At 35.4% G+C, this 15099-nt stretch overlaps 1 protein-coding gene across 1 annotated transcript in view; it reads left to right on the plus strand.

Annotated features, from left to right (window-relative positions):
- Positions 1 to 1563: 1563 nt before the first annotated feature.
- The window catches only part of LOC114702136 (prolactin-2B1-like), a 65250-nt gene continuing 51714 nt past the window's right edge, over positions 1564 to 15099 (plus strand). The window contains exon 1 of the mRNA XM_037206449.1: positions 1564 to 1717. Coding sequence (XP_037062344.1) covers positions 1564 to 1717 — 154 coding nt within the window. The remainder of the gene's footprint in view (positions 1718 to 15099) is intronic.

Genomic DNA, 15099 nt, shown 5'->3' on the forward strand with positions numbered 1-15099 from the left:
AAAAGAAAAGAAAATGAACACCTACACTATGCGTTCTATAACAATGATTTAGTGATGTAGTCAAAATGTTTTCAGTTACATTTTATACTACAAAATTTTTAGTCTGTTTAATTTTAATTTTATTTTTCTCCTTTCTTAACTAAAAATTTTATATTCAATTTATTTTGATAATTTTTTATGTCCTTCCCTGACCCTTCCTAGATACTGCTAACCCCCTTAGATACCCAAATTCATATTGTCCCTCTCACAAAATGATAACCCAAGCAAACAAAAGTTAATCATACAATAAATGCTTAAACAAAACAAAATAGGCCACGCACACCAAGTAAAACAAAACAAAACATGGAGTTGGTTATATGTTCTTCAGGCATCATTTGCCAAGCTTTCCCTCACCTGTTACGCTGGACACATGTTTGGTATTATGAAAGTTTACAGGGAATTTAGATTTCTTCAAATCATGTTTTTTTTTTTTTTTTTTTTTTTTTTTAAATTTCAGAAGTCCATTTAGGGACAGTGCCAAAAAATTAAAAAATGCTTTTAATTTGTTTTCTGTGTCTTATTTCTTTTTTTAAGAGTGTAATTGTTGACATCTTAGAGTTCTGTCACTGTCTGTCTGTTGAATCAGCAAATTAGTGAAGAATCCAACAATCATAATGTTCAAAAATTTAAGACAATTGTTTTACAAAATAAGAAATACAGATAAAATGATCAGTAGGGTGTCTGTGCTCATGTGATCAAAGGTAAATTTTGTGCTTTACAAGTGTGAATTTCTGTAGACACTGAGTCTCAGCATCATGGATGTTGTCTCTGGCATCTAGATATTCAAGAAAGTTCCTAGGGGTGTAGGACATGCTAATATGAGATAAAAAGTTCACAGTGATGGTATCTCACCCATCGCACCAGCTATTAATTCCACTTAGGGAATGTCATTAACCCTAGTCATCTTTTACACCAGTATAGTTCGAAAATATTACAATGGCACAGTCTATTCACAGTGTTATATAAAACTAAACTTTACAGAAAAACCAGTTTGGTAGCCTTTGCATGAAACAGTGATGCATGACTTTATTATTGTGAGCTATCAAAGCCAGCATATGGTACCTTTCTCATGACCTTATTCTACTCATTTTCTCTACGAGGCATTGTGCAATCACATGTTTAATCCCATGAAGCAAGAAGATACAAGTAACAGATAAAGTGTGCTGTCCTTGTCAAAATGCAATTAATGTACACTGAGTTAGAAGTAGTCTTGGAGAATCTGACCAGGGACAAACCAGGATAAATTCCCAAGGCATTAAACTTTCTACACTGAATGACTTTTAAAAAAACCACTCAAATTTAATTTAAAATGAAAATGTTTGAAAATTTCTAAGTCTTTTCTGATAGCAATCTAAAATGTAGGAAATTGCCAATAACTAAAACTAATATATCTATGTAACTATGTTTATGAAATTTATTTATCACTGTGAAATACGGTTATTTATTATCACATCAAGACAAAGACAAACAATACAGTGAAGGCCACAGGGCAGAAATATTCTTAGTGCTGATAGTCTCAGATGAATGGACCTCAGCATAGCTCTATTTCTCTACATCAGAGACATTGCCGACGCCTCTACACCCACAAATGACAGTGGATGTGGCTTTGGTGAAATGCTCACTGAAGACCTTTTTGATGATGCTGTCCAGCACATCAATGGTCTTGCTATAGAAACAGGCAGGATATTCTTAAATACCTCAGTGGCTTAAGGCATCTTTCAACCATGAGTGTTCATGTGCATTATAGTTTAACAGAAATCAAGTAATACACCTTCACATATCAAAGAAAGCATCCACCTCTGTAAAGCAGAGCCAGGAGGATGAGGCAATCATTATTTCTTAAAGATTCACACCAAATGACTTAACTAAAAAAAAAATGCTTTTCTTAAGAGTTTTTTCTTTTTCATACAATGCAGAAAAAACATAACCACAGTAGAGCTCTGATTTCCTGATCTTGCTCACAGGATGCAATGTCTGCTGGCATCTTCACTAAAGCATTGCAGTTATTTTAATGAAGAAGAGCACAGTGAAATAAACAGAACTAAATTAAACTGCAGTAGATTCAATATAGAAAAAAAGAACTCATCAATTTTCAGAAACCCTTAAGTGTTTGGAAACTTTGTTTAAACGTTTCCAACACATGTTAATACCAATAGATAATGCTTAGACAAGAGGATGGCTGGCCAAATAAGTTTCCTCTTCCTCATAATTATAGCTTATGTAGTAAAAATCAATCAAGATCAAGAGGGAGAAAGGAGATAAGGCTTGAGTGCCACAGTGGGCATCCCATAAGATGTGTCTTTACATTTGTATTAAATATGCATTTATATTGGTTTTTATTTACGAGTTTTTCTTTGTTCCTCTTGTCTTATTCAAGCAATTCAATGCATTCTTGTCAGACATGTTTGTTAAATTTGTAAGTACCTTCCTTACTTTCAGCTTTTCCTAAAGGAGCCTTTGAGTTAATGATTGTGCTATACTGCAATTGAGATGAGAAAGCATCATGAGCCAAATTCCTAATAGGACAATTACCTCCACAGGTAAAGGAAACACTAGCCAATAATTATGTAATAGAGTAAGTTAGTTCAGAGAATCTCAGCTTTGTAATGGCTGTAGGGACATCTTAGTCTTCTCCTAATTTATTTTACTAAAAATATTTATACAAACATAAATATACTGTGACATAAAGTTCTAAAAGGTGTCATGGAGAAAAACTCTGCTGTTCTGATTTTGCTGGTAGGGAACCAGTTCTTTTGGCATTCTTTACTGAGCATCTGGCAGATGTCTAGTAGATGAGATATCCATTGCATTTAGTTGTAAGCAAGTCCATGGATGGAATAGAACTAACCTAAACTGAAACTGTATTAAGTATGGAAGAGATAAAATTGTAGCTTTCAACTGCCCCCAAATGTTAAGAATTATTGTATAAGATTTCTTTTACTTGACCTTATACAATAGGGGAATAGGCTTAGAAGTGGGAGTAGCTTCTCTCTGCTTGATACCTGTATGTTATTACTTCTAGGTAAGTCAGGGTGAAAGAGGAGAAAATAAATAAGGCCTCAAATCAACTAAGTGCAATTGTAAAATATCTTTCTGGATTTAAAATAAATTTATACTCAGGTTATTGTTTTAGCTCTCTTTTTTTATTCTGTATTTTAAATTGATAATCTTTTAAATTCCTAATCTTTCTAGTGATCCATTAAAGTTTCACAAAATATTTGACTATTAATTTTAAATGACAGATATTTAAAATAATATAGTTAAATAAAATGTTTAAATAATTATATATTTATGAATAAATACATATTAATTAATATTTTATATTTTCAAATTCTTCATTGTTCATTTTTTAAAATGCCCAGATTTGTTAACTAATTTTGTCATAGGTAATTCAGTTCCACTGAAGATGTATGATTATCTTTGAATAGTAAATGTGTATATGTTCAATATTACTAGAAAGAAGAGTATAATTTTGCAGTACTTAATTAAAGGAAACACATCAGTTTTGAGCTACAGGAAACAAGAGAACAATTATAGATGTATGTGTACTATGATTTTGCCTCAAATCTTAAGAGAAGGTGATCTTTAAAAATCCTACTTTTTAAAGAGATTTCATTTCAAAACAGTAGATTTTTGTATGGGCACAAACACAAAATAATGCATAGTAAGATAGGAAATGATTCACAAGTAAAAACTTAGGTGAAAAATAAAATGAGATCACAGATTTCATGAGAAAGAGTAGGTAACAAATATGTTCCTCCTTAATTTTGACTTTCTACAACAATCACTTTAAAAATGCACATCTATTAAGTGCATCCATATTCTTGTCATGGATTCTTTTGCAAAATTATTAATTCAAACTAATGATTTATACTTTAACCTCTACAGACATTGCAATTTAACAGGCTGAACGAATCCATTGTCCAGATTTGCAAAAGCTACCACATATTTTTCCTCAACTCACCAAAAACAAAAGAGGAAGCCAAAAGGATCTCAGTGAGTCTCTAACGTGTGGTTTTATCTTAAACAACTAAAGCAGTAAGGCTTTGCCATTCTGTAGATTATTACAAGCACTATTAGAGGTGGGACTAATTCTTTCAAGAAAGTCTAGGAAGAGTGAGTAATGAAAAAGTCATCTTCTATTGTTAATGAATAATAAAGAATAAATGCTTACATAGTTCCATAGCATAGCTATAAATTATCCATTTATATAACAATGCATTAGCAATGCTACTACCTGGTTTACTTACCATTTTGTTGGAAACTTTTACCTGAATTGGACACCTATGTTTAAATATACATTTATGTATATGTATAAGAGATGAACACACAATTACATTTATTACATATTACCAGTAGACCCAGAAAATACTATATAATGTCCCTTAGGATGAAATCATCACCTTAATGTGAAGGGAGGATCAACTTACAATGGTAGCTATAATTTATAATTGTTTCAATATTTCCTGTCTGATTCCCTGCCATAACTTATTTTGAAACAATTTGATCAAAGATTGGTGCTGCAGCCCTCGGGTATACTATATAAGCACGTCTGGCATTCTATAAGAAAGCATGCTGAGCAAGCCAGTAAGTAGTGCCCTTCTACACCTTCTGCTTCAAGTGCCCCCTCAAGATTTGTGCCATGAGTTCTTGATCCATCTTCCCTTCATAAAGGACTTAACTACAACCTTAAATAAATGCTTTCCTCTTGGAGTCACATTTATTCCTGTTGTTCTGTCACAGCAAAAGAAACCCTAACTAAAACAGATATCATGCTCTTAGGATACCTAACTGCTTGAGAACCTGAAACTTCCTTAAATTTTAGAACCACATAACAAGTTTTTATCCCATCTTCTCCTTTCCAATGTCCTTTCTCCTCTCACTTGCTTTCATGACATTTTCATTGCATTGAAAGTATTTCTTCATCCGTTGAATTACTAGAGCTGGAGAGAAAAACAAAACTAGATCACTTTCCATATCAGAAGTCAGCAAAATTCCTACCACATAGTAGAAATTCCTGATGCTTATCAGACAACTGTTTAAGTAAAGCAGTTGCTTTCTTCACAGACTTTTTTTTTCATCTGAATTAGCCTCCTCTCCTAGCTGTGAGTATCACAAACACAACCGACCATCATACTCTGAGCTAATCTATCAGCCTCTGTACTTCATCTTGAATGCATCCAACATCTTTACTTCTTACATGTATCTCAACCTTTTCTCTTTAAAAGGCAAATGTGTATGATGAAAACTATGTATATTTTATATTTAAATTGCTGTTTGTCAAAAGAATCTAACTCCATGCCTATTCATTTAGCCATCTTCCTGACAATATGTATATTTTCAATACAGGAGATGACTACTCAGGGAGGAAATTTGACAATGAATCACAGTTCAATTACAAGGAATGTAAATTCTTTAGTTTTTAATATAAAGCATGAAATTTAGACTTCCAGTTAATCGCTCATATCCAATGGAGAAAGGCCTCTGCTCAAAAGTGATACCTAACTGAATTTGAGGTTGTCAGAGAAAAGTTGTGACAGCCATAAGCATCACATAGATTTAGCAAAGAAAGTGAGAAAGATATTCCAGAATAGTGTAAAAGCCATTCCCTTTCCAATGAGGGTGTCTGTCCTTTACTTAATTTTAATATAAAGTAACTTTTGAAGAAATGGTCCTGTTGTTGTAGGAATAGTAGCCATGGCATCAAAAGAGAAAGAAAGGAAGAGTAGAGATGAATTGACCTAATAATACAGAAAATCAGACACTACCCAGGCCAAACAATAGGCTCAAAATGTCTGACTGGTCAGAGTATTAGCTGAACTTATGAGGAGAGGGTTACAAATGTGAAAATTACTACAGTAATGTTAGGTAGTGGATACTGCCTGAAGGACAAATCAGTCAAAAACTGTAAGGAAATAACTGCGTAATTGATGCTTTCTTAAAAGTTGGAATAGGAATTTCAAAATAGGAAAACAATGAATCTAAAAATTTGTTAAAATCCTTCTATAAGACAGGTACACCCTAACTTCCAATAAGGAAAACTGAGTTTTAATATAATGCATAAGGAAGCAAGCAACAGGCATTTTAATTTTTTTTTAATACACCATACCCAGGTGGTGGTGGCACACACCTTTATTCCCAGCACTCAGGAGGCAGAGGCAGGTGGATCTCTGTGAGGTTAGGCCAGCCTGGTTTACAGAGCAGGTTATATGACAGGATCCAAAAGCTAAACAGAGAAACCCTATCTCAAACAACAACAACAAAAGATGCAATATTATATGAGATTTTTTTCCTGCATGTTAGGACACATGAAGAGGTCAGAATAAGAAATCGGATGACCTGGACCTGGATTTCAATGGTTTAGCTCTGAAAAATAACCATTCTTTAATTGAAAATAGATTTGTTTTTCATATATCATTATTATAATATATAATATTATCATTCCCCCTTCCATCTCCTCCTCCCAGTTCCTCTCCACCTCCCCTCCCATCTAGATCCACCCTTTTTCTGTCTCTCATTACAAAACAATCTTTTAAGGTATGATAGTAAAATTTAAGATTAAACAATAATAAAAATCCTATCAGAATAGAGCAGAACAAATAGAAGAAAAAACCCAATGAAAAAGGCACAAGAAATAGACAGACACAGGGAATCATTGATTTGAAAATAGTCATTTTTAAGCTTTTTTAAAAAATAGGTATTCCAAAAAGTAATAACAGGGAATGAATGAAAAAAAAATCCTTTTGAATCTAAAATGGTGATTTATACAAATTCCGAGTTTGCACTCATTGTGTGAGACAACAGGAAAGTTGCATATTGTACTCTAAAATGGGAGATAATTAGAGTTTGAGATGGAGACTTTTACCTAAAAGTGTTATGGTAATGCTGAACTGACAGAGAAAGAAGGAGTCAAGGACCAACAAAACACAATGCAGACACAGTAAAAGTAACTCATCGAGGACTCTCCAAAGAGGAAGGAACCAAAGTAGCTATGGCTCAACCAAGGAAGGCAGCGCAAGGAAATGGCAAAGAATCTTCACGCAATTAGATTAGGTAAACAGCAAAGAGAAAAATCCAAGGAATGAGATGAGGCCAGTTAACTTTATGACCAACTTCTCCTGAACTGTATTCTTCTGTATATCACTGACTTTCTAACAAAATTGACCAAAAATATTGTAACTTAGAACATCACTGAATGGAGTAGAGTGAAATGGTGCTACCCAGCATGCAATGTGCTTGAGGCAGGAGCTTCCATTTCTCAAGAACTAGTCACTCATCTTCATCACTTAACTGGATTGAAGCAAGCAGTGTCTGTTCCCTTTGTACTTGTGTCCAGCTTGCTGAGAATTTGTAATTCATTGGGTAACACTTTGTCCCTGCAGTAGTCTACAAAGTAGTCTACAAAAAACCAGCTTCCTGGTTTGAAGCTGTGGTCTTCAGCCTGTGCTACTATAGTGAAATGGTAAGAATTTAAGAAATAGAACCTGATAGAGGAAGTTATATCACTAGGTGTGAGTCCTGAAAGGGATATTTAGCCCACCCATACCCACAGTATCTTTCCTTTATGTCTATGAATATGTTAATAGGCTACCTCTACCACACCTGCTCTTAACATACAGTAGTGTGCTGTCATAGGCCTCAGTGACAATTGACCAGTGCCATGGAAATTATGACCCCAAATAAACCTCTCTCCTTTTTAGATGATATTTTCAGGTAATTAATTTTTCACAGCAATAGAAATCTCACTAAACCAATGTTCTCAGAAGTCACCACTGATTTGATTGTCCCTTCATACATTATTATCATGAAAAGGTCAATAAACACTACATGATTTAGACATGTATTTATAAAGATGCATTTACCCTAAATGATTGCTGGCTGCAGTCTGTCTAAACCCTTGAAAAGGGATGAATGCTCAGTAGCAGAATTATTCTTCCTGGCAATTTTCAAAAATTCTCAGCAAGCAGCATTTTCTGGGTGAAATCTGCCACATTAACTATTCATTGGACAGCAGAGGCAGACAAAGAGAGAAAAATTGGGAAACATATTTAACCCCCACCTCCCCCAATTTTTTTCACTTATTTTTGAGTTCATAATGTAATTATACCATTTGTCCTTTCTCTTTTCTCCCTCTAAAATCATTCATAAATCACTAATTGCTCTCTTTCAAATTTATGGCTTATTTTTTCATTTTGTTTTATATATTATATATACATATTTCAATTAATGTTATATATATACATATATATATCATACAACTGTTTGATCTGTATAATGTAGGATTTCACGGCTGATCATTTGTTATTGGATAAACAATTAGGAAGACTATTTTTCCTTCTCTCAGCATTTATTAGTTGCCTATAGTAGTTTGTGAAGCCTTGAGGGCTCCTGGTGTTTTCGCCATCTACCCTTTGTTTTGGCATATCTACCCTTCTCCAGTTTGTATCCCATTGATCTCCTTCAGTTTTCTTATTGTTCTAACTAATGCTTCAAGTATGATATTAAACATGTATGGAGAATTGACAACCTTGTCTTGTTCCTTATTTTAGTGGAATTGCTTTGAGTTTTTCCTCTCCATTTCAATTGATGTTGTCCATGGACTTCCTGTAAACTGCCTTTACTATGTTGAGGTATGTTCCTTGTATTTCTAATCTCTCCTGGACTTTTATAATGAACATAATTTGAATTTTGTCAAAGGTCTTTTCTTCTAATGAGATGACCATGTTGTTTTTTTCTTGAAGTTTGTTTATATGATGGATTACATTTTTCAATTTACATATTTTGAACCATCCTTGCATTTCTGGGATGAAGCTTACTTGATCATGATGGATGATGTGTTCTTGGATTTGCAGACATTTTATTTAGTATTTTTGCATATTTGTTCATAAGGGAAATTGGTTTGTAATTCTCTTTCTTTTTATTTTCAGTCTTTATGTGTTTTGGTATTAGGGTAACTGTGGCCTCAGTAAATGAATTGGGCAATGTTCCTTCTGTTTCTGTTTTGTGGAATAATTTGAGGAGTATTGGCAATAACTGTACTTTGAAAGACCTATAAAATTCTACATTAAAACCATTTGGCTCTGGGTGTGTTGGTTTTCAGAGTGGGGACACATATTTTTGGATTTTTGAGACAGAGTTTCTTTGTGTAGCCTTGGCTCTCTAGAACTAACTAGCTCTCTCGACCAGGCTGACATCGAATTCACAGAGAACCAACTACCTCTGCCTCCCAAGTGCTGGGAATAAAGGCATGTGCCACCACTGCCCAGACAGGGGTTACTTTTAATTACCACTTATATATCACTGGTATATAAGTATAAATTAAGAAATTAATATAGATATAGACTTGGTAACATACCTTGACAAGCATGTTCCAATTAGAGGTCACATCACCGCTAGGGGATGCAAGGGAGCCTAATTAGGGTGACTTCTGCAGTGAGATCTGTGTGTGCATTGCACTGAGAAGCTTATCCAACTGGATTGACCAAAAAATAGTTCTTCAGTCTTAGACTAAGAATCATTCAACTCTGTAGTAGTATTTTTCATCAGCTGCTAGCTCACACAGAAACTTATTATTAATTATGAAAACTTGGCCTTTAGCTTAGGCTTGCCTCAACTAGCTCTTATAACTTAAATTAACCCATTTATAATATGTTCTGTCACTTAGTTTATCTCTCTTCTATCTTGCACCTTATGTTTTCTCGCCTTCTGGATAGAGACTCTATCTTTCTTCCTCCCAGAGTTCTCTTTATCCCCAGAAATCCCTACAAACCTTCTGACTAGCCATGGGACATTCAGCCTTTTATTATACAGCAGTATATCTTCACACAGTCTACAAACATTCCACAACACAACTCAGTAAACTGTACTAAGGAAAATAAAATTAGTACAGCTTAAATTAAGACAACAAAAAACAAAAGAAAAAACAAACAAAACCAAAACCAAAAATAAAAAAATCTTCCAATACCCTATTTTTCTAGTGCAGGTAGCCTTTTTACATGCCTAAGTATGTTATCTGTGCTCATGTTTTTGTTCTTTGTTTTTCCCAGAAAGAGTCTAAATCTCTTGAGGCATGTATCTTCATCTTTTTTCTTCATTGGTGTGTACCTGCCCACTACAGATGCACCCATGTATAGTGACATATAATGACATGAAAATCCATATTAGTTAAGTGACATGAATAACACCTGGGCTGACCTGTAAATTTTGGGATACAAGAGTTATTTGTGATTGTCTGAAGTTTTTCTCATTTAATATTTAGTCATGGTAATTTTCTCTTCTCTTTTCAGCATAAACATGAAATACATTTAGAGATAACTTATACCTCTCCTTTATCTATCTATCTATCTATCTATCTATCTATCTATCTATCTACCTAGCTAGCTATCATCTACCTATCTATCTTTCATCTATCTCTATTTCTAACATATCTATCACTCAGCTATTATTTCTATTTATCTCTATTTATCATCTATATCTTCTATCTCTATCATCTACCTCTATCATCTATCTGTCTGTCTATATATCATATCTATGTATCATCCATCATATTTACCATCTATCTATATCATCTTTCATCTATCTGTCTATCTTTCTATATAGCTTCTACCTATCATCTATTATCTTTCTATCATCATCTATGTATCTACTATCTCTCTGTATATGTATGCACATGTGCAGATGCTTGTGTCACTGTTGTCCAATATACAATATCTAAAGAGGGAGAATGTATCAGTAAAAAAATTTCAAGTCTACGGAGCAAAATAAGAATCCAAACATCCAAGAGGCTTTTAGAAGACAAAAATGTGAAAGAGAGAATAACTGTTCATAGGGCCTCATAGTCATGTGAATGTGATGGAACATATTCGTTATCTACCTGATTAGATAATGAATCCAGGAGATACATGTTTTGGCCTGGCAAGAAGAAGCACCTTTTTATTTATAGCTTAGATTTAGCTTCAATTCTTACATTGGTGAAAACTATATTAAAATTGTGAGAAGAAATAATAGTTTCATTGTCAAGGACCATGGCCCAAGAGTTGACCTGTGTTATCTCCTCTCCAGCTATAGAAAAGTATAAGATTATGATTACAGTAGAAGAATGTGGTGGGATGGTCTTTCTGTATGCTGTGAATATGTTGCTATTATTGGTTAATAAAGAAGCTGTTTGACCTATGGTAATGTAGGATAAGAGCCAGGCAGAAAATCCAAGAGAGAGACAGGGAGAAGAAGGGTGGAGTAAGGGCAGATAGATGCCATCCAGTCGCCCAAACAACAAGATGCCAGCAGACTGGCAATGCCATGGCCACATAGCAAAATATGTAGATTAATAGAAATGGGTTACTTTAAGATGTAAGGGCTAGCTAGCCATAAGCCTGGGCCATAGACCAAACAGCTTGTAATTAATATTAAGCATCTGACTGAATATTTTAAAACTGGCTGTGGGGCCACTGGACTTGAAATAGAACAGAGAAAAGCAACCATCTATGGAAGAGGCTCTTTAGGATCTAAATGGCTTCTACATGATTGCAAATATGGTTTGTAATGTACTAATGCATTCAAGATAAGAAAAAAGTATTTAAAAACAGGGTTCATTGGAAAACAAATGTGGCAAGATCTGTATGTTACCTACTAAGAATTCCCAATTGAGATCCCTGGGCACCAACCACACAGGGAAAGACCTGCCCAACTTGGCCCCAGGTTCTGGCCACTGGGCAGGCCCCCTTCTAGCCCCACCGGGAAGGATCCCCTTCTCCAAGCCCCCTGGCAGCACCTCCAATCTCCACGCCCTGCCCCCATGGCCATCTGCCCGAGACCCCAGCCACTTCCTGGGACTAAGAGACTGGCCCCCAGCTCCCATCCTGCCCTGGACTTCCCTTCTGGACCAGAGAGGGCTCCCATCCTGCCCTGGACTTCCCTTCTGGACAAGAGCCCCCATCCTACCCCGGACTTCCTGTCTGGACAAAAGCTCCCATCCTGCCCCAGACTTCCCATCCAGTCCAGATAAGAGCTTCCATCCTGCCCCAGAGTTCCCATTTGGACAAGAGAGCTCCCATCTGGACAAGAGAGAAAGACTTACTCAATCTGTCAGCTCTGTCTGAACCTAGTGCTCTGATAAGACCAAGAACGAACCATAAGGAAATGGGCAGACGTCAAGGCAGAAATACATACAACAAAATGAAGAGCAATACAGCATCACCAGAACCTAGCCAGCCTCCAATATGTAGACCTGAACATCAAAAATTGGAAGAAGCAGAAGAAAACAGCCTTATGAATGACATCATGAAGAAGGTAGAGGCTTGTGTAGAGGAAAAGACAAAAAAAATGGGAAGAATGCCATAAACAACTAGAGGAAAGGGCAAACAAATCAGAAGAAAACAATAAAGTCCTGGAAGAAAACAATAAATTCCTGGAAGAAAACAATAAAGTCCTGGAAGAAAAAAACAAAATACTGAAAGAAAATCATGGAAAAGCAATGAAACAAATAAAGGAAACAGCCCAAGACCTGAAAAAGGAAATAGAAAAAACAAAGAAGACACAAACAGAGGGAATGCTGGAAATAGAAAATCTGAGTAAAAGATCGGGAACTTCAGATGCAAGTATAACCACCAGAATGCAAGAGATGGAAGAGAGGATCTCTGGCTTGAAGATACAGTAGAAGAAATAGATTCATCAGTCAAAAAAAGCACTAAAGCCAACAAAGTCATGAACCAAAATGTCCAACTAATTTGGGACACCATGAAAAGACCAAACCTATGAATTATAGGGATAGAAGAAGGCAAAGAATACCAACTCAAAGGCACAGAAAATATTTTCAGCAAAATCATAGAAGAAAACTTTCCCAACTTAAAGGAGGAAATGCCTATGAAGATACAAGAAGCCTATAGAACACCAAACAGACTAGACCCCACAAAAAGTCACCTTGCCACATAATAATTAAACAACTAAATGTACATAATAAAGAGAGAATATTAAGAGCAGCAAAGGAAAAAGGCCAAGTGACCTATAAAGGCAAACCCATCAGAATAACACCCGATTTCTCAATGGAGACTTTGAAAGCCAGAAGGACCTGGACAGATGTGATGCAGACACTAAGAGACCATGGATGTCAACCCAGACTAATATACCCAGCAAAACTTTCAATCATCATAGACAGAATGAACAAGACATTCGAAGAAAAAGTCAGATTTAAACAATACTTATCCATAAACCCAGTCGTACAGAAAGCACTAGAAGGAAAATTCCAACCAAAGAAAGTCAGATACACACTCGGAAACACAGACATTAGATAAAGCCACAGCAGTAAACCCCAAAGAAGAGAAGTACACACACACTACCACCAAAAATAACAGAGATGAAAAATCACTGGTCATTAATATACCTTATTATCAACGGACTTAGTTCACCTATAAAAAGACATAGGCTTACAGAATGGATATGAAAGCAGGACCCATATTTCTGCTGCATACAAGAAACACATCTCAAATTCAAAGACAGACACTACCTAGGAATAAAAGGTTGGGAAAAGACTTTCCAATCAAACGGTCTTAAGAAACAAGCGGGTGTAGCCATCCTGGTATCCAACAAAATAGACTTCAAACTAAAATCAATCAAAAGAGATCAAGATGGGCATTACATACTCATCATAGGAAAGATCCACCAAGATGAAGTTTTAATTCTGAACATTTATGCCCCAAACATAAGGGCACACACATATGTAAAAGAAATATTACTAAAGCTTAAACCACATATAAAACCACACACATTAATAGTGGGAGATCTCAACACTCCACTTTCACTACTGGACAGATCTCCCAAATCGAAACTTAACAGAGAAATAAAGGACTTAACTGATGTCATGACCCAACTGGACCTAATAGATATCTACAGAACATCCCATCCTAACAAAAAAGAATATACCTTCTTCTCAGCACCCCATGGAACGTTCTCTAAAATCGACCACATACTTGGCCACAAAGCAAATCTCAACAGATACAAAACAATTGGAATAACCTCCTGTGTCCTATTAGACCACCATGGTTTAAAGTTAGATTTCAACAACAACAAAAACTACAGAAAACCTACAATCTCATGGAAACTGAATAATGCTCAAGTGAATCACCAATGGGTTAAGGAAGAAATAAAAAAAGAAATTAAAGACTTCCTAGAGATCAACGAAAATGAAGACACCACATACCCAAACGTATGGGACACTATGAAAGCAGTGCGAAGAAGGAAATTCATAGCACTAAATGCCCACATAAAGAAGTTGGAGAAATCTCACACTAGCGACTTAACAGCACACCTGAAAGCTCTAGAACAAGAAGAAACAAGGTCTCCCAGGAAGAATAGACACTAGGAAATTATCAAAGTGAGAGGTGAAATTAATAAAATAGAAACTAAGAGAACAATACAAAAATTAATGAAACAAGGAGTTGGTTCTTTGAGAAAATCAACAAGATAGGCAAGCCCTTATCCAAACTAACCAAAAGACAGAGAGAGAGAATCCAAATCAACAAAATCAGAAATGAAAAGGGGGACATAACCACAGACATTGAGGAAATCCAGAGAATTATCAGGTCATATTTCAAAAACCTCTACTCCACAAAACTGGAAAACCTAAAAGAAATGGACAATTTTCTGGATAGGTACCACATACCTAAGTTAAATCAAGACCAGATAAACCATTTAAATAGTCCAAAAACCCCTAAGGAAATAGAAACAGTCATTGAAAGTCTCCTAACCAAAAAAAGTCCAGGACCAGATGGTTTCAGCGCAGATTCCTACCAGATCTTCAAAGAAGAGTTAATACTAATACTCTCTAAATTGTTCCACACAATAGACACAGAAGGAACATTACCAAACTCTTTCTATGAGGCTACAATTACCCTGATTCCTAAACCAAACAAGAATACAACAAAGAAAGAGAACTACAGACCAATCTCCCTCATGAACATTGATGCAAAAATACTGGCAAACAGACTCCAAGAACACATCAGAACAATTATCCACCATGATCAAGTAGGCTTCATCCCAGGGATGCAAGAGTGGTTCAACATATGA

The sequence above is a fragment of the Peromyscus leucopus genome, chromosome 5 (assembly GCF_004664715.2).
Source record: "Peromyscus leucopus breed LL Stock chromosome 5, UCI_PerLeu_2.1, whole genome shotgun sequence".
Classification (NCBI taxonomy): Eukaryota; Metazoa; Chordata; class Mammalia; order Rodentia; family Cricetidae; genus Peromyscus; species Peromyscus leucopus.